Below are 25,552 nucleotides of genomic sequence, written 5' to 3'. Positions count from 1 at the left end.
GCTCTTAGAGACTTACCCAGAAAGACTCACAGCTGTAATCGCTGCCAAAGGTGCTTCTACAAAGTATTGACTCAGGGGTGTGAATACTTATGTAAATGAGATATTTCTGTAGTTCATTATCAATGAATTTGCAAACATTACTGAAAGCATGTTTCCACTTTGTCATTATGTTCTTTTGTGTGTAGATGGGTGAGAAAAACATATATTTAATCCATTTTGAATTCAGGCTGTAACCCCCGAAAATGTGGAGTAGGTCAAGGGGTATGAAAGCGCTGCACATGACTGAATGTGTACAGTAGGCTACATGCTGCTGTAAAGGGCAACATTTTGAAAAGCATTTCCCTAGTCTTTGACATGTTATCAGAAGTGAGAAATGCCGTCATATTCCTTCAATTCTCTTAATGTTCAATTCATGCCCCTGAACGAGGCAGTCAACCCACTGTTCCAAGGCCGTCATTGAAAATAATGATTTTAAATTAAAAACATTTTTTTTTTTAATGTTAGAGTTCTTTACAGTCCTTTATCAGCACTTTTCTCAAGTGCTGATAAAAGACTGTCTTTCTGTCTTATCATGGTATTCATTACGCCTGTTTCTTTTTCTACAGAGTGAAGACCCAGAAAGGTACCGAAAGGATTCCTCCGTACATTTGTGATTGGATGTGAGTCTACTTTTGACCCCACAAAACTGAAGATGACGTTGCTATGGAAACTGCTGTTGCTGCAGTCACTCATGGGGTGCCTAGCAGGTAAATAATTTTTGATGCAAGCAAGAGCTCTCTTTGTGAAGTTTTGTGTCTCATTCATATGTTTTTTGGGGGCAGGTTGCAGTGTGAAAGCCATAGTTTAGAATGAAGCTAGCTCAAGTAACACAGGACACAGGGAAACATTAAGATACAAATAATGAGGTTGTAAAATGTATTTGATAATAAAGGAGGTTGTTAAAGGAAATCATTGTAATTGTATGGTCGGCAGTCCGTAAAGGTTGACTGCTGTTAGCGCAATCGTTATGAATATAAACAAGGAGATTGGGTTGCGGATATGAAATTAAAGACAGAAATATTAAATGTAATGCATTGATTGCAAAAGAGTGTGAGATTTAATCAGCAGAGGAAAAAATGGCAATGACCTTTGTTCTGGGGTAAACTAAGACTGCATCATGCTCATACAGTAGAATGTACTGCAGAGTCAAGGCCAAAAATGTGAAATATTAGACAATGACTGGTGAAAAATAGAAGCTTTGGACTTCTACTGTCACAATCAAATGGTTGCCGCTTGCGGTAACTCGATTTGGCGTCATTTGGTTTGGTGAACAGAGAAGCTCTCCTCTAATTTTCGTAAAATATACATAATTAGGTTAAATACATATAAAGGATCATTGATAACATTAACATTGATATCAAAGCTTCATTGTTTCATATAATTCCTGTCACTATCTGTTTGGATGTCAGATGATAGTTCTTTAGCTTACAGAAACATTTGGGGGCTAAGGGGGATGGGAAAGGAACGAAGGTCAAAGGTTGCTGATGACGTCTGCGTTGTGGATGGTGGATGACGGATGGCATCTTTCCCTTCAAGATGTTTTCGATACGTGTCTAGATTCATGGTCTCCGATACGATACAGGAACGGTACGTTTTAGTTTGAAACGATTCCGTGTGATTCACTGTGATTAGAGAAAGAATCGATACGATTTCTTCCTCTGTGATACGATTCGATGCACTAGCATGTTGCATAAACACATGAATTTATCATTCTAAATCATAATCTGCTGCTGATGGAGAGCTCATGAGCTGGATTAGTCTGACCTGACTTCTGTGTGTGTGTGTGTGTGTGTGTGTGTGTGTGTGTGTGTGTGTGTGTGTGTGTGTGTGTGTGTGTGTGTGTGTGTGTGTGTGTGTGTGTGTGTGTGTGTGTGTGTGTGTGTGTGTAAGTTATTGTCTATGGTGTACAGTGGGGTCTGAAATTATTAACACTCTTCATGAAGTTGAGCAATAATGACTATCTAAAATACATAATTAAAATACTGAGCTATATTGTATGCTTAAACAAAGACATGATCTTCTACATTGTATAATAATAGTGATGACATCAAAACTTTTATATAACACATATTGAATCATGTGGTAACCAAAAAAGTGTATTTTATATTTGAGATTCTTCAAAGTAGCCAACATTCCCCCTTAATGACAGCTTTGCACAATCTTGGCATTCTCTCAACCAGCTTCACCTGGAATGCTTTTCCAAAAGTCTTGAAGGAGTTCCCACATATACTGAGAACTTGTTGGCTGCTTTTCCTTCACTCTGGGGTCCAACTCATCCCAAACCATCTCAATTGGGTTGAGGTCGAGTGATTGTGGAGGCCAGGTCATCTGATGCAGCACTCCATCACTCTCCTTCTTGGTCAAATAGCCCTTACACAGCCTGGAGGTTTGTTGGGTCAATGTTCTGTTGAAAAACAGATGATAATCCCACTAAGCGCAAACCAGACGGGATGGCATATCGCTGCAGATTGCTGTGGTAGCCATGCTGGTTAAGTGTGCCTTTAATTCTAAATAAATCACAGACAGTGTCACCAGCAAAGCACCCCCACACCATCACACCTCAATGTTTCACGGTGGGAACCACACATGCAGAGATCATCTGTTCACCTACTCTGCGTCTCATAAAGACACGGCAGTTGGAACCAAAAATCTCACATTTTGACTCATCAGACCAAAGGACAGATTTCCACCGGTCTAATGTCCATTGCTCCATTGCTTGGGCCAAGTCTCAAGAAGAGACTGGGCCCAAGCAAGTCTCTTCTTCTTATTTGTGTCCTTTACTAGTGGTTTCTTTGCAGCAATTAGACCATGAAGGCCTGATTCACATAGTCTCCTCTGAACAGTTGATGTTGAGATGTGTCTGTTACTTGAACTCTGTGAAGCATTTATTTGGGCTGCAATTTATGAGGCTTATAATTCTAATAAACGTATCCTCTGCAGCAGAGGTAAGTCTGGGTTTTCCTTTCCTGTGACGGTCCTCGTGAGAACCAGTTACATCGTAGCGCTTGATGGTTTTTGCAACTGCACAAAGTTCTTGAAATTTTCCGCATTGACTGACCTTCATGTTTTAAAGTAATGGCGAACTGTCGTTTCTCTTTGTTTATTTGAGCTCTTCTTGCAATAATTCTTGTATTTTACCAAATAGGGCTGTCTTCTGTATACAGTGGCTTGCGAAAGTATTCACCCCCCTTGGCATTTTTTCTATTTTGTTGCCTTACACCCTGGACTTTTTGGGCGGTTTGTATCATTGGATTTTCACAATATGCGTACCACTTTGAAGATGTAAAATATTTTTTATTGTGAAACAAACAAGAAATAAGATAAAGAAACAGACAACTTGAGAGTGCATAACTATTCACCCCCCCCCAAAAATTAATACTTTGTAGAGCCACCTTTTGCAGCAATTGCAGCTGCAAGTCTCTTTGGGTGTGCCTCTATAAGCTTGGCACATCTAGCCACTGGGATTTTTTCCCATTATTTAAGGCAAAACTGCTCTAGCTCCTTCAAGTTGGATGGGTTCCGCTGGTGCACAGCAATCTTTAAGTCATACCACAGATTCTCAATTGGATCGAGGTCTGGGCTTTGACAAGGCCATTCCAAGACATTTAAATGTTTCCCCTTAAACCACTCAAGTGTTGGTTTAGCAGTATGCTTAGGGTCATTATCCTGCTGTAAGGTGATCCTCCTTCTCAGTCTTAAATCTCTGGAAGACTGAAACAGGTTTCCCTCAAGACTTTCCCTGTATTTAGCGTCATCCCTCATTCCTTCAATTCTGACCAGTTTCCCAGTCCCGGCAAATTAAAAACATCCCCACAGCATGATGCTGCCACCACCTTGCTTCACTGTGGATGATATGTTATCTCGGGGTGATGAGAGGTCCATCAAGGAAAACTCCAGACATAGACATCTGACCAGAGTATCTTCTTCCATATGTTTGGAGAGTCTCCCACGTGCCTTTTGGCGAACACCAAATGTGTTTGCTCATTTTTTTTCTTCTTTAAGATATTGTTTTTTTCTGGCCACTGTTCCGTAAAGCCCAGCTCTGTGGAGTGTACGATTTAAAGTGGTCCTATGGACAGATATTTCAATCTCCGCTGTGGAGCTTTGCAGCTCCTTCAGGGTTACCTTTGGTCTCTTTGTTGCCTCTCTGATTAATTCCCTTCTTGCCTGGTCTGAGTTTTGGTGGGCGGCCCTCTCTTGGCAGGTTTGTTGTGGTGCCATATTCTTTCCATTTTTTAATAATGGTTTTAATGGTGCTGTGTGGGATGTTCAAAGTTTCGGATATATATTTTTAAACCCAACCCTGATCTGTACTTCTCCACAACTTTGTCACTGACTTGTTTGGAGAGCTCCTTGGTCTGCATGATGTTGCTTGCTTGGTGGTGCCCCTTGCTTAGTGTTGTTGCAGACTCTGGGGCTTTTCAGAACAGGTGTATATATACTGAGATTGTTAGATCATGTGACACACAGGTGGACTTTATTTAACTAATTATGTGACTTCTGAATTTAATTGCAGTTGCACCAGATCTTATTTAGAGGCTTCATAGCAAATGGGGTGAATACATATGCACGCACCACTTTTCCATAAAAAAAATAAAAAATACATTGAAAAAAGTTATTTTTTTCATTTCGGTTCACCAAGTGTGACTATTTTGTGTATGTCCATTACATGAAATCCAAATTAAAATAAATTAAAATTACAGGTTGTAATGCAACAAAATAGGAAAAACGCCAAGGGGGATGAATACTTTTGCAAGGCACTGTACCAACACAACTGATTGGCTCAAACGCATTAAGAAGGAAAGAAATTCCACAAATTAAGTTTTAACAAAGACACACATGTTAATTGAAATGCATTCCAGGTGATTATCTCATATCTCATTAAGCTGGTTGAGAGAATTCCAAGAGTGTGCAAAGCTGTCATCAAGGCAATGGGTGGCTATTTGAAGAATTTGTTAAACACTTTTTTGGTTACTACACGATTCCATATACTGTATTTCCTAATGCTGATGCCTTCACTATTATTCTACAATGTAGGAAATAGTAAAAAAGAAAAAAGAAATTGAATGAGTAGGTGTGTCCAAACTTTTGACTGATACTGTACATATTACCTCAATTACCTCGATTAACCTTGACCCCCGCAAATTGACTCGGCACCAGTACTCCCTGTATATAGCCTTGTTATTGTTATTTTATTGCTGCTCTTATAATTTCAGCACACAAAACATTTTAGCATTTAAATGCTGAAGGTGCTGCACAGATGTGCAAGATCAGGAACAGGCCACTTACCTCGCGTTGATCAGTGCATGAAGCTGGGCACAGTGCGTGGTTTGACCAGGCTTCTGAAATTGCCTGGGGTTGTTCTGCATGCAAAATGACTTGTAGGTCAATGACTGTCAACACAGTTACATGCAGTTCAATGCTGAAGGAGTGGACACATCAGTTGTGAGAGCTATTTGATATTTCTGTAAAGTCGAAATAATTTAATATGAGCATTTGGATCAGTTTGCGGTCCACGGACCTTATGCACTTGTATCTTAAACATTTGAATCGGGACCCGAGGTGAATCTACATCTCTACTACTGACCTAAGTGAAGTACTGTGTAGAATACGCCCTTGCGGTTATAGCACACTCTGTGTGAAAGACATTTGTTAGTAAATGTTTGTTCTTGTGAAGATTATAGATACGACGAACATGAAAGAACCCCTGCTTTCATCCATGCTGATCCATAATGGAAGTGTGTTTTTGCTAATTTAGTTCATCCCTACATCAAACCTCATACAGTAATCAGAAGAGGTAGTATAATATCCCCCTTGAACCCAGTCATCAATGTCCACAGTGCCATTGAAAATCTTTCAGGGGGAAATAGAGACTCATGGAGAGTGCTCCTGTTCTCCCTATCTGCCTTTAGTGCCGCCGTGAAAGAAACAGTAAGGCATACACTCTTATTTCTATACAGTATAGCAGGGGAACAGAGGGATATGAATGACACAGAAATCCTTATTGTAAGTTTCGGAGTATCCGTCATTCATGTACAGTAAAGCTGAATTATAGCTTCATTATACAATGGGTGTCAGTTGTTCCCCACAGGGCTCTCCTGCATGATCACATTTTGATGGAGGATTTTAATTTCTCTTGCTTACAAATTGGTGGGGGTCAACGGAGAACATCAGTTGGATTTCTCAGTCTTTAATCAAGAGACATTATCCTAGTCAAGATTTTAAAAAGGCTCTACTGATGAAGCACTAGACTCTGGCACTAGTTCACCCTCCCAATCCAACACTAGACAGTTTTGAGACTGCACGCCTTTCTTATTCTCATGATTGGGAGTTGGAATTTGATTGTAAAGGAGTCTGTAGACTTCATACTTGTCTTTTGTTCTTATGTGTCATTCAAATCAGACTTTGGCGTTCACTCAGCATGCAGTTGGCACTGGCTGATTGACCAGCATCTAATATACACAGTTTGTTGCCACAGTACTCATATAGTAAAGCAAGAAGAGCCGCTACCTCTATGGCCAGAAATGATTTTGCACTCGATCTGTTTCTCTTTAAGGACCAATACATAAGCTATCCTAAGTATGCCAACAAAAAGAGTCCTTTACCTGCTGTTGAAAATTACAAGACAGATGTGGGCAAATAATAAAAATGTAGGCTAATAAGTATCATTATGTTTCCAGTGATACACACAACATTTTATCCATGTTATATCTGGGAGCAGGTTCTAGTCATTTATTATCTTTGAAAGGTGTGATCCCAGTTTGCCATGTACTGTAAGACACTCGTCTTTCATGACGTGCACTAGCTGTCTGAATGCAACTGACCGAAAAGGTCAAGCAACCTGGCGAACGCCAGTGAAAGGGAAGGTTACCCCTGAAAAGCCAAGGATTCACAGTCAGACTGTACCGAATGTGTTGAGGGGGCCGTAATGATCTCTGTCCCCTGCTAGGTGTGTTCCTTTGTTCTGCTAGTGTGCCTCAACAGGGTTGCCTCCTGTTTCCCCTGCCTGCACTGTGCTGCCTGCGCGTCACTCTCACCCTCACTGTTAGCATCTGATTACCCCAGCGCAGCGCCACACTCTTCCCCAGGACACGCTCAGAGTCCTGATACCCTGCCTTTTATTCCTGCTTACTCCACCATGATGACGGCCCATGCCTTTACTTAATTTAGCCTTTACTTAAGCTACATACATTTTTATTATATAAAATATTATTAGCATATTAGCACAGTTACGCTAAGCAGCACTAATGGTACTTAGAGTATGAACTCGGCCCTGATGGCTTAACGTTTTGTCGCCTGTCCCAAAACCATTTGATTTCCACGCCTAAGCTGCTTGCTGTGCTCGTGGAGAATAAAAGTGTCTTACTCCATATGGGCTCAAATGTCTTTAAAGGCCACATTGCTGTGTAAGTGAAAAAGGACATGAAAGAGACATTGTGCACACAAAGGAGTTCTCTATGGCTAAACGGTGAATCGTTTTGCATCGTTTTATTAGCGAGATGACCTTCACAGCTCCAGAGACATTACTGTAGTTGTTCTGTCTCTGTGAAAGTCCACCTGTTGTTGTTAGAACCCGGAAAATAACATGGAACAAAACGGTGAATGTATTTTCAGGATGCCTTTATGTTCCAGAGCACTTCTCCGAATGAGGATGTCGCATCAGCTTTGCTTTCTCTCTTATGCTTTCTGAGCTGTGCCTATAGGTATAGGGTCTGTCTAAAGAAGCCACTAAAATACATGTGCGCATCCTAAAAGGCATGTTACTGAATCAAGGTTGTACGACATCCTTTCATGGATTCCTCCTCAGTTCACCTTTTCTCTGGGATTTCAATAGGGGCTGAGTTATTTTCAAGATCCTGAAGGACAGAACACGAGAGATCCATAGACGTGAAACAGAAGGACAAAGAGGAAAGTCTGTTTCCACACCAGCTGCTCTGGACATCCTGGTGTTTACTGTATTGTACTGTACAGCAGCGGAGGACAAACGTGTTTCAGGAGAGGCCATGCAGAGTACAACATGTGTTATATCTAAACCGCCACAGGAAATGTCCAATACGAGCAATAGCATACTGCAAACACATGAATATGATTTTGCAAAGTCACTTTACAATGCAGGTTTTGTATCATCTTGTCGTATTGATCAATTTCGACACATTTTTCTTTCATGGGTAATACTCAATGTTTTCAGGCGAAAAATGAAACAGCAGGATTCCACAGCAGTCAGTTGATGGCCAAGTTATTCAAGGCCTGTAAAGCAAACCCAGTAGGTGGCATGTAGACAAAGCCAATTTTCATGAAACAATTTTTGTCCTCTGTTTCATTTCATGTTCATGTAAGAGTGCTGTGTCACCGACCTACTGCTGCTGTTGTGAATAAGTATGCTAATATAGCCGTAAATAGCTTGCTCAGTTTGCTCTCCTTATCCAACGTTGTACACTTTTATGAATACACACGATTTCTTGGGGTGGGCATAATGGTGTCATGTTACGGCCTTTATCTTCCCCTTGCATTAAGGTCCACACAGCAGGCACTTCATAGCCCTTATCACTATACATTGGACGAAATTGTTCTCAATATATATCGCTAATAGAAATCTTAATTTGATTATACAGTACCGGTCAATAGTTTGGACACACCTACTCATTCAAGGGTTTTTCTTTATTTTTTACTATTGTATGCATTGTAGAATAATAGTGAAGACATAGGAACTATGAAATAACACATATGGAATCATGTAGTTAGCAAAACAGTGTTAAACAAATCAAAATATATTTATATTATTCAAAGTAACCACACTTTGCCTTGATGACAGCTTTGCACACTCTTGGCATTCTCTCAACCAGCTTCACCTGGAATGCTTTCCCATGTATGCTGAGCACTTGTTGGCTGCTTTTCCTTCACACTGCGGTCTAACTCATCCCAAACCATCTCAATTGGGTTGAGGTCAGGTGATTGTGGAGACTTCATCTGATGCAGCACTCCATCACTCTCCTTCTTGGTCAAATAACCCTTACACAGCTTGGAGGTTTTATTTTTTTTTATTTTACCTTTATTTAACTAGGCAAGCCAGTTAAGAACAAATTCTTATTTACAATGACGGCCTAGGAACAGTAGGTTAACTGCCTGTTCAGGGGCAGAACGACATATTTTTACCTTGTCAGCTCGGGATATGAACTTGCAACCTTTCGGTTACTAACCCAACACTCTAACCACTATTCTACCCTGCCGCCCCCAGGTGTGTGGGGTCATTATCCTGTTGAAAAACAGATGATAGTCCCACTAAGCGCAAACCAGATGGGATGGCATATCGCTACAGAATGCTGTAGTAGCCATGCTGCTTAAGTGTGCCTTGAATTCTAAATAAATCACCAGCAAAGCACCATCACACCTACTCCTCCATGCTTCACGGTGGGAACCACACATGTGGAGATCATCCGTTCACCTACTTTGTTTCTCACAAAGACAGCGGTTAGAACCAAAAATCTCAAATTTGACTCATCAGACCAAAGGACAGATTTCCACCGGTCTAATGTCCATTGCTCATGTTTCTTGGCCCAATCAATTCTCTTCTTATTATTGGTGTCCTTTAGTAGTGGTTTCTTTGCAGCAATTTTACCATGAAGGCCTGATTCACGCAGTTTCCTCTGAACAGTTGATGTTGAGATGTGTCTGTTACTTGAACTCTGTGAAGCATTTATTTGGGCTGCAATCTGAGGTGCAGTTAACTGTAATGAACTTATCCTCTGCAGCAGAGGAAACTCAGGGTCTTCCTTTCATGTGGCGGTCCTCATGAGAGCAAGTTTCATCATAGTGCTTGAGGGTTTTTGCGACTGCACTTGAAGAAACTTTCATAGTTCTTGAAAATTTCTGCATTGACTGACCAACAAATCTTCTGTATACAACCTCTACCTTGTCACAACACAACTGATTGGCTCAAATGCATTATTAACTTTTAACAAGGCACAACTGTTAACTGAAGTGCATTCAAGGTGACTACCTCATGAAGCTGGCTGAGAGAATGCCAAGGGTGTGCAAAGCTGTCATCAATGCAAAAGGTGGCTACTTTGAAGAATCTCATGTGAATTATATTTTGATTTGTTGAACACATTTTTGGTTACTACATGACTCCATATGTGTTATTTCATAGCTTTGATGTCTTCACTATTATTCTACAATGTAAAAAATAGTACAAATAAAGTAAGGGTGTGTCCAACTGTTGACTGGTACTGTATGTCACAATCACCTATATTTCAAAAGCAATTCACATGTATTTAAGGATTCATTGAATTGCTCTTGACTCCAGCAAAATATGGTTTCAGTTTGGAAAATTATAAATCAGTTCCAAAATGTTTACAGAATGACTTTATATGGACTGATATTAGTGTCAACAGAACTATCACAGATCAGTCTATTTGATCGAAATTGCATTGTCTGCAATGTGTCTACAGGCAACTTGAACACCTAGTTAAAGTAATTAACACTTAGCATCTCGCATATTAGTCATGAAACTAATAATACTTTTTTTCCCCTAGCAGCTAAAAGCTATCGTATAATCTCAAAGGAAAAACATTGCGCTTCATAATGATTGACTAGTTAAAAGCGTGTTGCAACATTATTGTTCTATTAACCCTATTGATCTAAAGACAGAGGACGAGAAAACAACCCTCGTGTCTATTAAGAGCTGAAAGGAGTTTGAGGTGGGGTGCCGTTCTCAACTGGCCCTGAAATTGTCCTTCGGTGTGGTGTGGTGATCGGCAGTGCTCAGTCCGCTCACACTGGGAGGGATTGGTTGAGTTCTTAAAGGGACAGTGCTGTAAAGGTGTGGTTTGTAGTTACACCACGAGCAGGCGAGAAGGGCTATGCTCGAGATGGAAGGACCACTGGATGGATCAAAGTAGGCAAATATGAATATCCATGGACCATGCAAAATACATTACATTGGTAACATGGAAATCGCTGTCACTCATGGAAACACATGGAAATATATTGTCACCTCAGCATTATGATGAGTGATAGCTTGGCTGTTTTACTGTTTTTGCACCAACATCTCTGGCTGTTGATCGTCAGAGTGTGACAATGGCTTGGCTCCTGACATTTTCTGATGTAGTTTGTGGCAGTGCTCCCCTAAATACTTATTCTATTCATCTCCAACTAGGCATTGTGGTAGCTATGTTCAATACAGGGCTGCTGCCTGCCAATACCAGGTATCCAATTTGATCCATATCCTATTCATGTCTTCTCAAGTCAATTACAATCACGTCAATTACATCAAACTTATTAACTTGAGCATTTTTCTTCATTCCATTGATAATGGTGATGAACTGATTTCAGAATAATAAGACATTGTCATCTGAGAGGCTCTAATTATGGGATACTTGTTTTCAAATGCAATTACTTTCAAATGTGTTCACTTTTTTTGTCTGAAAGGGATTCTGTCTGTAAATGCATGTCATATCTGTGCCCTATCTACGGGAGATGAATACTCCCCTGTCCCACTGAACTACTCCAGCGCAGGAGAGAACCATTCTTTCTAATAGCTCAGCTGAAGCATGAAAGATATGGCCAGATTTTCTCAATTCCTTGACCTTGAACCCATTTATGAAGTCTTTTTACATGGCCTTTCTACGAAGAGGCTCGCCTAGACATCCACTCTGGCTCCCAGAGCATGGAGAAATGCATTCCCTCTGAAGTTTTCTGTATAGCTGTATATCTGCTCCAATTGTTCCACCAGTGTATCTGGACCACGTGTCTTGCGTTGTCTCCACGGAGGAGAAAGGAGTAGGAGGAGGAGGAAGAGAGGACAGGATATCTAAACGAACACCTATGCAGTAGCCCAAGAGTCCAGCAGCTGCTAGAAGACACTTGATTCAGCTGGCCTATAGTAATGATGGGAGAAAAAATATACTGTTACATATCGGGATATTATTTTTGACAACATATACAGTTGAAGTCGGAAGTTTACATACACTTGGGTTGAAGTCATTAAAACTAGTTATTCATCCCCTCCAAAAATGTTTTGTTAACAAACTTTGTGCATGACACAAGAAATATTTCCAACAATTGTTTACAGATGGATTATTTCACTTATAATTCACTGTATCACAATTCCAATGGGTCAGAAGTTTACATACACTAAGTTGACTGTGCCTTTAAACAGCTTGGAAAATTCCAGAAAATGATGTCATGGCTTTAGAGGCTTCTGTTAGGCTAATTGACATCATTTGAGTAAATTGGAGGTGTACCTGTGGATGTATTTCTAGGCCTTCCTTCAAACTCAGTGCCTCTTTGCTTGACATCATGGGAAAATCAATAGAAATCAGCTCAATTTTTTTGTGTGGACCTCCACAAGTCTGGTTCATCCTTGGGAGCAATTTCCAAACGCCTGAAGTTACTACGTTCATCTGTACATACAATAGTACGCAAGTATAAACACCACGGGACCACTCAGCCGTCATACCGCTCAGGAAGGGGACGCGTTCTGTCTCCTAGAGATGAACGTACTTTGGTACGAAAAGTGCCAATCAATACCAGAACAACAGCAAAGGACCCTGTGAAGATGCTGGAGGAAACAGGTACAAAAGTATCTAAATCCACAGTAAAACGAGTCCTATATCAGCATACCCTGAAAGGCCACTCACCAAGGAAGAAGCCACTGCTCCAAAACCACCATAAGCCAGACTACAGTTTGCAACCACACACTTGGAGAAGTGTCCTCTGGTCTGATGAAACAAAAATAGAATTGTTTGGCCATAACGACCATCGTTATATTTGGAGGAAAATGTGGGAGGCTTCAAGCCTAAGACCACCATCCCAACCGTGAAGCATGGGGGTGGCAGCATCATGTTGTGGGGATGCTTTGCTGCAGGAGGGACTGGTGCACTACACAAAATAGATGGCATCATGAAGCAGGACAATTATATGGATATATTGAAGCAACATCTCAAGACATCAGTCAGGAAGTTAAAGCTTGGTCGCTAATGGGTCTTCCAAATGGACAATGACCCCAAGCATACTTCCAAAGTTGTGGCCAAATGGCTTAAGGACAACAAAGTCAAGGTATTGGAGTGGCCATCACAAAGCCCTGACCTCAATCCCGTAGAAAATGTGTGTGCAGAACTGAAAAAGTGTGTGCGAGCAAGGAGGCCTACAAAAATGATTCAGTTACACCAGCTCTGTCAGGAGGATTAGGCCAAAATTCACCCAACTTAACGTTTGACCCAAGTTTAACAATTTAAAGGCTATTTGCTACCAAATACTAATTGAGTGTATGTAAACTTCTGACCCATTGGGAATGTGATGAAAGAAATAAAAGCTGAAATAAATCATTCTCTCTACTATTATTCTGACATTCCACATTCTTAAAATAAAATGGTGATCCTAACTGACCTAAGACAGGGAATATAGTAAAATAAAATTGGGAGAGTATCGGAATATTTTTTGCACTAGTCGGCTGTACCTGCACCAAAACTCCAGTATTTGTCGTTCATAGCTTGTTCTCCACCTTCTATTAAAAAGAGGGAGCCAATTTGTTTTCAGCACTTTTGTTTACATGACTGATGAAAACATGTTTTCTCATGGTTCTTTCTGGTCCCTCTGCAGCAGATATATGGTGAGCAATATGTTTGAAACATCGAATCGCAACACAGAATCGTGAGAATCGCTATTCACATCGAATCGTTTTGTTTTAATATCGGATGGTGAAGTCCCAGGTAATTGCCAGCCCTAGTTTGGAGGAGTGTCATCTGAGTGATAGGCTGGGAGTGGCTGTAATATGTGAGGCTTGGAATATGAATCTGTGTTGAATGGATACTGGAAGAATTCACAAAGTAGATTCTCCTCTATGCTGGACTCCTTCTGGGCCTTTTTTATTCATGCTGAGGAAAGCTCTGCAAATTCATTTTCTGTCACCTGCTATTGGGCATCAGATTAGTTTGGGGAGGAGGCGGGGTTCAAACAGCTATTGCTTTTCAGCATTGCCACCAGACGGTCTTGGGCGGTCAAAGGCAGCCTTGAATATTGTATGGCAGGTGGGACATGGTGGGATAGGGATGTTTCTGAAATGTCGTACCTCAGTCCGCCTTGGAACATGTAAAGATTTCTCTCCCAACTAAAAAAAAAACAAAACAGAAGTTATTTTGAATGAATGTCTTGACTCCCATTGTCAAAAAAAAGATGTACCTCCAGCTGTGCAGATATTCCAGAAACACCTGGGACCAAGTGGTTACAAGTGCACCTTATGGGTGCATATTAAACAAAGTTCTGGAGGTAGTTGTAGCTCTACCTGCACAGTGGAATTGGGAAGTTCCATTTTGGAGAAGTGGAAAACACATTAATGAACAGCAATCATTAAAGAAAGAGGATTGCAGTTGTGTTTACAGCTTAATCCACATAAACTTGGGGACCATTGTGGTAGCAATTATAGGCATAATATACTTTTTATGCAATTATTTTACACTACCATCACAATTATTCTGTTGTTATTCCTGTGTTATGGCATTACTAGGGTTGCAAAGGGAGGGTATGTTACTGGAAACGTTCCAGTAATCTACCAGAAATTTGGTAACTTTCAAGGATTATATGTAATTTATCATAAAACATTTAGTGGCCCTTTTGGGTACTTCAGATTATCACAGGTGTCTGTAATTATCTCGGGCCCTCTGTGTGGCCTTATCACATGTCAAATGTATGAAATAATTAAACAAGATTATTTTAAAAAGTACATTTGAATGACAAAGCTGTAAAACAATCTCCTAAATATAAACCATCAACTTAGTGAATACTATTGCTGTTTCATATGAGGGTTTCAGCATTAACTATCCTTTATCATTTTTTTTTTTACACCATTTATTTATTTGACGATGTCAATACATCTTTGTTATAAATGTTTTGGCACCAAACTGGTGGCAGTTATGAAAAAACTAAATAGTTTGAAGAGTTGCAGAGATAATTGAAAATGTGCCATTGTTGATCAGGTGCATTTTTCATTAATTAGGGTATTTTCTCTTGAACCATATGGTTTATCCACTGTGGACAATATGGACACACACATAAAATATATGCTATATATGAATATATGAAGAAAAAAAAAAGGTTTAAGTATAAATAGCCATAGTTACCATAGAAGATTCCGGTAACTGAAATAAATTACAGGTAACTTTGCAACCCTAGATATTACACCCTTGAAGTATGTAGACTACAAAGCCTGAAACTATGCTCAACTTTCAATTTCTGTATAAACCTCGGTGTCATAAACTCTGAGAAGGCAATCAGTGGATGTCATTTGCATTGTATTAGACTGACCCCAAGGCACAGCTTTGAGGACACAATCTGCACTAAATATCCAGCTCTTTGGTCCAAGGTTTTCGAGATCAGGAAAAGCACATCTAGGCGAAGCTGAGTTTTCAAAAACAAACGGGTGTAATTTAGTCCTGTGGAATAATATCTGTTGTTGTTTGTTATCGTAGGGTTGGTCTTTCTGTTTAGCATATAGAGTTTGATAAGGTGTGTGGTCCTGGGATTTACATTTTCAGGAGCATCTCTGATTGATTAAATGTTAGTCAGACATGTAGGATAAGTCAAAGCCATCACCTGGGCTCAGTGAGTTTGCATAAATATGCATGATGCCATCTGCAGCTCAATAAAAACATTCACTGGGTTGCTAATGCTGTTTGCGCATGACATGCATTATGTTTTCAATTGTCTACTACTGTATCTTCCTTGTTCATTTGAAATCTGCGATGGAAGCATCTGTGACGGCTCAGACTGATGGCTAATATACATATATTTATATGCTGTTCAATTAAACGGTGGACTTGGTACTGTCATTTTGTTCTAGCCAGGGTGATATTCATACAGTGCCTCTCTCTGCTCTTATCCACTGGCCGTGAAGGATGTAGCTAGTTGTGCTTGTGCCTGGACTGCCATGCATGTCAGATGGTCTGGTTGGATGTTAAAGTTCCAGTGGAAAGGCGTTCTCTCCAGGCAGTTTGACAACGGAAGGCTTAACATCGACCTCTGTCATTCCACTGGGTGGAGTGTCCTACCCCCTCTGTAGCAACCCACCCCCTGGTGTCAGGCCAGGCCAGCTGTGAGGTACTGCTGGGTAGACTTTGTGGCCAATGGCCCCTGGATCTCAGTCCGGATGGACCTCCTAACCAGCACAGCTGTCCCTGCTGTGCCTGCTTCAATTACAATGTGTTTATTAGGATTAAATTAGCATGTGAGATGGACTAGAGTCAATCCCTGACCAGTAATGCTATATATACTATATCAGGGGGAATATAGGCAGCTCTCTTTTTTGACAAAATATAGCCAACTCTCCTTTCATAATGTAAAATATCTATACTGAACCATTCAACAAAAACACATTAGCTTATTTTTCTGTTTTCTAGACTTCCTCCTCCTTACAGAGGGAAAGGTAATATGCCCTTCCACCCTGACTGTTCCTCCTCAAACATGACTACGGTTCTACTCCATTAAAGGATTCATTAGCCAGGCTATCTCGTTGATGACAGTATTAGTGAGAGCTCAACTCCTGTCGATGAAATCTAACACGGTGTCTTAGTAACGGGGAGCGTGCCCGCCTGCCTGCCTCTCCAGGTGCACTCACCTGCTCCTCCTCTGGAGAAGCAATTATTCTTTGTGTGGTAGGATGAAGGAGGAGGCGCTCCCCAGACGGTCACACAGCCAAGCCCCTGCTAATTGGTGATGTTAGGGATTCAGACCAGATGCCAGGAGCTCCTCGCTCTCCTTCTCCTCCTTTCTGCTTTGCTTCCTTCTTTCTCCACTTTGGTTTTGTTTTGTCAACACTTTTGCTTTTGATATGTATATCAATAAATGTTTTATTCATGCAATCTAGGAAATCAGTCGGGTTAGCCCCGTGCCCCTCTTTATTTCCTCCCCACAATGATTCACCACATGTGTGTGGGTTCACAGTTTCAAAGGTGCTTTTCTGAAAGGCTGCTACAATTAAACAACCCGGGCGAAAATGAATGATTAATGCAATTGTCAATCTCACACCCGGAGAAAACAGCGCAGGTGAAACTGCAGATCCATGGTATTTTTTCTTCTGTTTTTCTGACAGGCTCCAGTATTTTTTAATGAGTCTGTGATGCTAATTGAGTGGCTGGGAGGGAGGATTGATCAGTGCTGCTCCCGGCAGAACAGCTCAGAGGCATGGGGCAGAGGCAGGGGCACTGGCAGGATGTGCTGTATGGCGTAGGTTTATAGTTCCTGTCTCCCAAAGGGCGTGTGCACCTGTTCCAGAATCAACGGCTCTGGCTCTCCCTGTTAATCATCACTTTAAAGATGTGACGTTTAATTTAAACTGCGCTCTAGTAAGATCATGTCAACGTTTATTAAGTCTCATAATGACTGTGACAGCAGAGGCCATCTTTGTGAAGAGCAAGTCACCATGACTCATGGATGGTAGTCCCCCCCTGCCTGACTGCCTATCAGTTGTCATGGAACTTTGACTGATGCAAGCCAATTCAAAGTGGTGATGTAGTAACTATGCAGTACTACCACACACTGATACTTTACATAATACAGTTGGTGTCTTGGTAAAAAAAAAAAAATCTAATTAAATTGTTTTTATCCACTGTTACAGTAACTCCACCACCTCGTCTATGTGCTTTCCTCATCAATATGTCCTATAGTCATGTAGAGTACCACTGCAAAATATTCACTGACGAGAACAGAAATGCTATGCACATAGTCAATACCAGCTTGAAACTTTAGTCAATTGCCTGTTTGGTCCCCCCCGCCCACACACACACCCTGTACAGTAGCTTTATGGTTTAATATATATATTCTCCAGTCTCCACTGTTGTTGCATCATCCATCCAGGGAAGGTAGCATTGTGGACCCGAGATAAACACACGAGTCTGTCACATCGCTTGGGACTTCAGTCTAACCAGTAAGGACTCTGATGAGGCTGTCTGTCTGAGTGGAAACAAAACAAGTCCAATTATACCAGCTCAAGTGCAATGCAGTGGAGGCAGGCAAACAATATCGTTTTTTCTGTATTCTCTATCACAGACACCCTTTACTGGAATTATATTCTTTGTATAATGGAAAATAAGAATTCTGGTGCACACACACAAACATACACGCATCAACTAGATATATGAACCCATTCACTTTTAAATAAATACCAGATAGGCCTACGCACTTGTGAAAAAAATCAGCCAGTCTTCACATACCTGTTGAAGGGTTGTGAAATTAGTCATGAATTTATTTGCACCCTGCTTCGCACAAACACAATAGTTTACCACTCAACGATATGCAATATCCATCAGTTTATGCGACTATAAATTGAAATAGCTGAGTGCTGTTCTCTTGACGTGCTAGTCACACACGTACACATGTACACACACACACACACTCGCGCACACACGCACAATCACACACACAGTGTGAACACATCATTTTCATACTTTATTTACAGTGAGAATAGACAGCAGTCTGGAAGCAGCCAAGCCCTTCACAAAGCATTTTCAGTCCACTAAACAGCTCTCACTGGGTGCAAAAATGTAAAGATCTTACCAAAAATTGATCATTTCAAGTGGTCAGTCATAAATAATCTTTGTCCAGTTTCTCTTGTTATTGTGGCTACAGTAATTCAAAGGGAATCTCATGTGAGACACTAGATATCAATTACACATCTTTCTTAGAATAATTCATTCATTTTTTAATTTTTTTTTTCATTCATTCATTTTCAGTCGTATTATTCATTGAATCTGGAACAAATTAGTGTGATCATTTTCTCTCAAGATGAAAAAAAAAAAGACATTCTGAGAATAAAATCTGGCTTCCATGACAAGTTCATAAAGGTCATCCCACAATCAGTGGGTGAATACAATTGGCTTGGTCTTATTACAGATGGCAACAATAATGACACAAAAATGTAAACCTGTTTACTTCAACGTTTTGGAATAGGGTTTATGGTCTCTGTATCGTACACTTTCCAATGTATTCTCCATTAAACAATCATCTATTCCATTTGTCATCTCTGTGTTAAATCTAGCAAGGATGTGGGCATTACTTCAGTCCTAACTCTCTCAGTGTATTGAGCAACTTGATTATGACCCCGTGAAAATTTGATGGAAAAGTATGAAAACACCACCTCAGTCTCATAACCTGAATTTTGCATGAGAAATGGGGGAAGTGTGTGTGAATGTCACAATTATGAATGCAAGCCACCAATTTGAGCCATGCTGGAAATTCAGAGCGCTGGGGCTCCTTCTCAGCAGAAGTATACCCTGGTGCTTTCACCTGACAAGTTTCTTCTGCCAAATATCATGCTCATGAATCGTGCTATAAAGCTATAATCTTTCTTATTTTTTTTGGTCTGTGGTACGGTATGTGAGGCCAGTAGGGAGTACTGTAAAGATAGCTGCATGTGTTCCATGAGGCTTTAATGGTGACCTACTTTCACTGTAGAATAAGATGTACAGTACACTATTATCATGTCTGCCCAGAACGAGAGCGAAGAGGGTGTGCTGCTTTCTTTAACTGTATTACGTACTGGCAAAACAATATCCCAAATTGGGAATGGGAACGTGTCACAATCAGTGGAGACTGTCGCATCTGTTGCAGAAGTGATATGAGTTAAGACTTGCGGCAAATACACTGTAACTTGTCTTCACTCATTACGTTCACACATGCGTTCATTTACTAAAGCATGTTATTAGAGCCACTCCCGAATTGTTTCCCCGACGGGCCTAGTTTGAAAACGGGAAGAAAATATTTTAGGTCTGCAAGGGAGTACTGTATCGTAGTTAGGGTTTTTGTTTTGAAACGCATTTTGTCACATTAGCTTATCAGTCATGTGACGTCTCCAGCATGTTTTTCTGTTGTTTTTCCTCAGGGGAGATACCTTAGAGAAGATCCCAAACAGAAACAGCAGATGTGTTCATTTTCATGGCAAAGTTCTGGGAAAAACAGAGCTTATCTTTCCCCAAATTAGCATGACGTCTCAATGACTGCTCACAGGGCATCAAAGGCATGTAATTATCGAAATTGTGCAATTTGTGAGGGTAGGACAAAAGCTACGGTCACAAACACAGGAAATCATTCCCCCAGTAAGGTATTTTTCGCTGTTATTGTTTATTTAAACATGGCATTGAATAAGGCAAATTGTCATGTTTTGAGTGGCTTTGTTATTTACTGCACAATGTAGCATTGATACATCCTGCTGCTAAAAAGCTTTTCTATTCCGGAGACAAAATAAGTGGCCTGGATCGCCATTGTAAAGGCAATATGCACCACCGCTGCAAGCCAATAAGAACACTGACCTTTGATGTTATACACATTTCAGGAACCAGTCATGAATATCTTTTAGCCAGGCTAGCCACAGGCAGGTGTTAAATACACTCTTTGGTTGTGTTGTTTTTTTTTTGTGTTGTTTAAAAAAAAAAAAAAAAAAATGACTCGACAGACAGTCCATAGTCATGTCTCGATGGATCTGGCTCGAGCATGAGTCTGCTACTACTGCAGCGCAGAATGGAAATGGCTGAAGATTGGCTAGGTAATGTACTGTATAACCCTTGAATCACATCTAATCACATTCTAGGCCAAAGGTAAGGTGGTTGCAAAGGCTGTCACTTGTCCTTTATCCCATGGCTTACTGACACTAAAGGCTTTTGTTAAGTCATGCACACATAGCCCATTGGATTCCCAGCTGCCCATGGAGTAATGGAGACTTCCGTTCGGTGTGTGTCATTTCACTGAGAGAATACAAAACCACAGCCGAGGAACGCTAACCGCACAACTAATTGCTTAAACGTCTGCAGAGACACAACTACTCCAATAGCACTTTGTGAAAAAAGGATGCAAGTTAAAACGTGTCCCGACTGGTATACATTTGGAGATCTCCTATTACCGCCTAAATGGCTTTTGAAGACACGTCTCACTTCCGATAATTCTTGTCTGTGCGACGGTGCTGTGACAGACGGAATTAATTGATATGTTTTGTCTGCTTGTGGTTCGCCCCCCACACCTTTTGGTTTTACCAGGTCTGGCCTGTTTGCTGCCTCGGACTAATTGCCTGTTTTGCAAGCAGGTTTGTTGTCTGAGCCTGAGTGTAAGCTGAGTGTTATCCCCTGTCTGTGTGCCCCCTATAGAGAGCAGTGTCCTGCAGAGCCCAGTATTCACCAAGCAGCCTGGCAGCATTGTGTTCCCTGTGGACTCCCAGGAGAAGAACAGAGAGGTGGTGTTCAGCTGTGAGGCCCAGGGAAGCCCATCTCCACTTTATCGGTGAGTATGTATTACACAGTGCACATCTCCCACCACAATCATTTCCTTCTGTTCTGTTCTTGTGGATCGATCATTTTGTGAATTTTATTTCATTCCGATGTAGCACCCTGACTGCTGGACACAAAATCGTAAAAAAATAAAAATACAGTAAAATAAATAAATAAAAATACAGTACGAGTCAAAAGTTTGGACACACCTACTTATTCCAGAGTTTTCTTTATTTTTACTATTATACTACAATGTGGAAAATAGTACAAATTAAGAAAAACCCTTGAATGAGTAGGCGTTCTAAAACTTGTCTGGTACTGTATATATATTTTTTAGCTCATTGAGATCACACACATGAACGGTAAAAGCATTCATCCCACTTAAGAAATAGTATGGAACATTATCTTTCCTATTTTGGGAAAAGCAGTGTGGCTATGGTTATGAACATTATCTTTCCTATTTTGGGAAAAGCAGTGTGGCTCTGGTTGTGAACATTATCTGGTTCAAACGAATTGAGGCAGAGGCTCAAAGAGACTGTCCCTTTCGCTCTCTCTTCTTCTTTTCCTGGACGGTTCGTTAGTCTATCGAAAGGTTAGTAAGTTGTATCGCTGGCAACTGCAAGGTTCAAGTCAATCATGTTTGCACGGTGAAATTGCTGGGTTGAGATTTAGAAGGATTGGTACGTTTAATACTTGGGATTGAGCCAGTTTAAAGGGTGACCTAATCAGCTGTTTCCTGTCAAGGTCGCTGTACAGTCCTGTCAGAGAGAAGCACAGAGCCTTGGGGTGGGATGGGCTGCCTGCCTGCCTGCCTGCCTGCCTGCCTGCCTGCCTGCCTGCCTGCCTGCCTGCCTGCCTGCCTTCTAAGACTGTATTCCTTTACACAGCTGTAGACTAAATCATCTTCAAAGTTCATTAACTGCACATCACAAAATCGTATGCTGTGACTGGCTGATGTAAGAGAGGCTGGGCATTACATTTGGCTCATCCTCTGATATGCTTTAAAACGGTCTGTCCCTACAAAACATAAAGCTTCTAAGAGATTATTAACTCTGGAAAGAAGAAGCATTGTTCCCTGGTTCTGGGTCTATTTGGTTTCCCCAAAAAAGAAAAGTACAATGCAGAAGGCTAAAGGAAAAGATGTGACATTCTACAAACTCGTAAGCCACGTGGCTTTGTATCATGCCACTGTATGGACATCCTGTTGAAAACATGATTGCATGAAGCATGTGCTTAACAAACGGAGCTGCTGTACCAGTGTCCCCCTCTAGAATGATTGATAGCCAAAGAGATTATTTGATTGTCTGCAGCATGTCCATGTACTTGATTAGATGTGTTGCTCGATGTATCATAGCTGTGATGTTAAATTCTGTTCAAGAGTCAGTGTCTGGACAACATCTAGTGACAAGACCATAGATTTCATCTTAGTGTGTTAACCTAACTCCCTTACTTATTCCTTTGTGCAGAACATACCTTGTAGAGCGTAATGCTCCGATGTTGACCTAAAGACAAGTGGAGTTATGTGTTTTCTCATGATTACCATATCAGTCAAAGCTATGGCGGTTAACATTTGTACATGTTTTATTGAACCTTTATTTAACTAGACAAGTCATTTAAGAACAACTTCTTATTTACAATGACGGCCTACCCCAGCCAAACCCTCCCCTAACCCGGACGACACTGGGACAATTGTGCGCCGCCCTATGGGACTCCTGATCACAGCCGGTTGTGATACAGCCCGGGATCAAACCAGGGTCCGTAGTGACGCCTCTAGTACTGAGATGCAGTGCGTTAGACCACTGCGCCACTCGGGAGCCGTCTCAGCTCTCATCCAATACACCCTATTTGCTACAAAAAAAAGACCTTGACAATCCTAAGCGAGCACATTTTTTCCTGTCAACCGGGCCTTTTTGAACGACACATTTAACGCTACGTGAGAAGACTTCTCCCTGCCAACGCATGTGAAACTGAGACGGTGTAGCACATTGATAGATAGACAGTGATCTTCTTTCGCAGGGTCGTACACTCTGCAGTCTTTGTGATTTGTAACAAGATACTTATACATTACTCATCAAATATCTTTCTCTGTCCCTAAATTTGCCCTCTTTTAATGCCTTAGAAAGTCACGGATAAAGCATTAAATGAATAACCGTCAGTAAAATAATTAGCGGGCACGCGTAATTCAAATTGTTGGCTCTATTAAGTGCTTTCCTTGTGGATTTGTTGCTCACTCTCTCTGTTGAAGAATACTAGAAGGCTGTTGAATAGGGTGCTTTCATTTTTAATGGAATACAATTTTCGTCTCTGAAACAGAAATAGCACTTAGTAACAACACATAACAGCCTGCTATGAGAGCTGATGACGACTTCCTCCCTTGGAGATCTAGGATCATGTTAGATCCTCTTCTCTTCCTGTTGCAGGCTCTCTCTCTGGAAGTCTGAGTAGACTCACTACCGGGAAGTAAAATATTAATGTTGGTACTTGTTTTTCTTGCATTGGAAGTAAGCGAATGGCTGGAGTTGCCTTGTAAGACGGTCGGGGAGGACCTTTGCCATAGTGTGTGTAAAGTAATGAGGCTCTGGAGACCAGGGGACTTGTGTGTGTACTGTAAGGCTGGTGTGGAGTAGGCATGGAAATGAATTCGGGAATCATTATATATGTTGCTTGTACAAGCAGTGCAACTCCAATAAGCACTATGTATTTAATAGCATGGCCATATTGTATTCTGAACATAAGAAGAAAGCCACAGGGAATGTTTATAATCAGATATTTTTAGGTGAACTACATGTTCCCTTTTCCTCAAGCGTTGATACAGAACATGTTCAGGTGCTTATTATCTTGAGTGTGCCTCAGTCATAATTGGCGTAGCAAGACCTGAGCTCTCCCCTCTCTATAGCGAAGCTCTGGGAGAGAACTCTCAGTCCCAGTCTTTATATAAATGCTTGATATGGTCGGTAGTTGTCTAAATGCTGGATGAAAGAGAACAAAGACATTGACGTCAAATGTTATGCTTTTAACCTGGCATTAACCTTTTACAGTGGGCTCTTTATTAGTAGTGCCTTTTCTCGGCTAAATCATACAATAAAATAGCTTTTATCTATTCAAGCAGAGTTGCACCAACCTAATGCAGATATTTCTATAAACGCTTTGACAAATTCACCCGATTTGTTGAGCTGTTTGGAATCCATAAAGACAATCAATTACTCTCCTCACTCCAAAGACATAATCAGCAACTAATCGCCCTGGACGCTAATCATGATTTGCGTCGCCCATTTCCCAATAAAGTGATTAAGAATACCTATCATGCTTACTCATATGTGAAATGCCATTTTGGACTTTTTTTTTTGTAATAGAACTGGACGTTGTTGAAAATACCTACATGTATCAAAGTGTTTTCCTGTCAAGACGCTGTGATGTGTAAATGATGGGTTCACACCTCCGTAGCGGGGATTTAGCTGGTATCGATCCCTTTACCCCTCCATGTTGTTTGGCATTGTAACGGCCATTGTGCTCAATGTGGAGGGATTGAGGAATCTGCTGCCTTCATAAGTGAATTATATCCTTCACTGATCACCTCTAACACCAATGATAATCTTGTAGCCTGGTGTAGAATGCAAAAGTGCAGAATGCAGGGCGCTAGTCATTAATTTTAATTGCTGCATCGTAATGATTAAGCTGCATTTTTATGCTGTTTGACTGGGTGTCTAGCAAGATGGATGGCGATGGAGGCTGTGTATTCTTGTTGAGTGGGTTCTTTTCTGCTACGTGGTGTGCCGGCCGTCAGTGTGGTTCACCACTTAGATTAACGCTAAGCCCTTTCTTCGCTTATTGAAAAGGAATTTATCAAATGAAGGTAAAATCATCATTTTCTTTGTCAGAATCTCATCTTGTCCTAAAGGTGAATGATCTACATTAGAATTGAGTTAATGGTGGGATTCTAAGATTGTCTATCAATTGTTCTGGATCTGACTGCTTTTCATTCTGTTTTTAGGTGGAAACTGAATGGCACCGCAATCACTCCAAAATCAGTCTCACACTACAGCCTGTCTGGAGGCAACCTCCGAATCAGCCATTTGGACAAAGACCAGGATGCTGGAACATATCAGTGCCTCGCCTTCAACTCTTTTGGGACCATCGTGAGCCGAGAGGCCAGTCTAACCTTTGCATGTAAGTCACTAACTATCTTTAGTTCCCTTTCTGATCAAACTGTACTAGCCAGCAGTGTGAAAGCATGTGACATAAAAGATATGTCATTGGGACTTGTGATA

At 40.9% G+C, this 25,552-nt stretch overlaps 1 protein-coding gene across 4 annotated transcripts in view; it reads left to right on the top strand.

Moving 5' to 3' along the window:
- LOC118400066 (contactin-4-like) overlaps positions 1-25,552 on the top strand; it is a 172,691-nt gene that overhangs the window by 26,031 nt on the left and 121,108 nt on the right. For all 4 annotated transcript variants that reach the window (XM_035796461.2, XM_035796463.2, XM_035796460.2 and 1 more), the window contains exons 2-4: positions 606-746; positions 21,165-21,297; positions 25,276-25,451. In XM_035796461.2, the coding sequence (XP_035652354.1) occupies positions 692-746; positions 21,165-21,297; positions 25,276-25,451 (364 nt within the window). In that variant the 5' untranslated portion in view covers positions 606-691. The remainder of the gene's footprint in view (positions 1-605; positions 747-21,164; positions 21,298-25,275; positions 25,452-25,552) is intronic.

This window comes from Oncorhynchus keta, chromosome 21 (genome assembly GCF_023373465.1).
Source record: "Oncorhynchus keta strain PuntledgeMale-10-30-2019 chromosome 21, Oket_V2, whole genome shotgun sequence".
Lineage (NCBI taxonomy): Eukaryota > Metazoa > Chordata > Actinopteri > Salmoniformes > Salmonidae > Oncorhynchus > Oncorhynchus keta.
The sequence above is the reverse complement of the archived record's forward strand: the minus strand, read 5'-3'. Positions and strand labels throughout refer to the sequence as shown.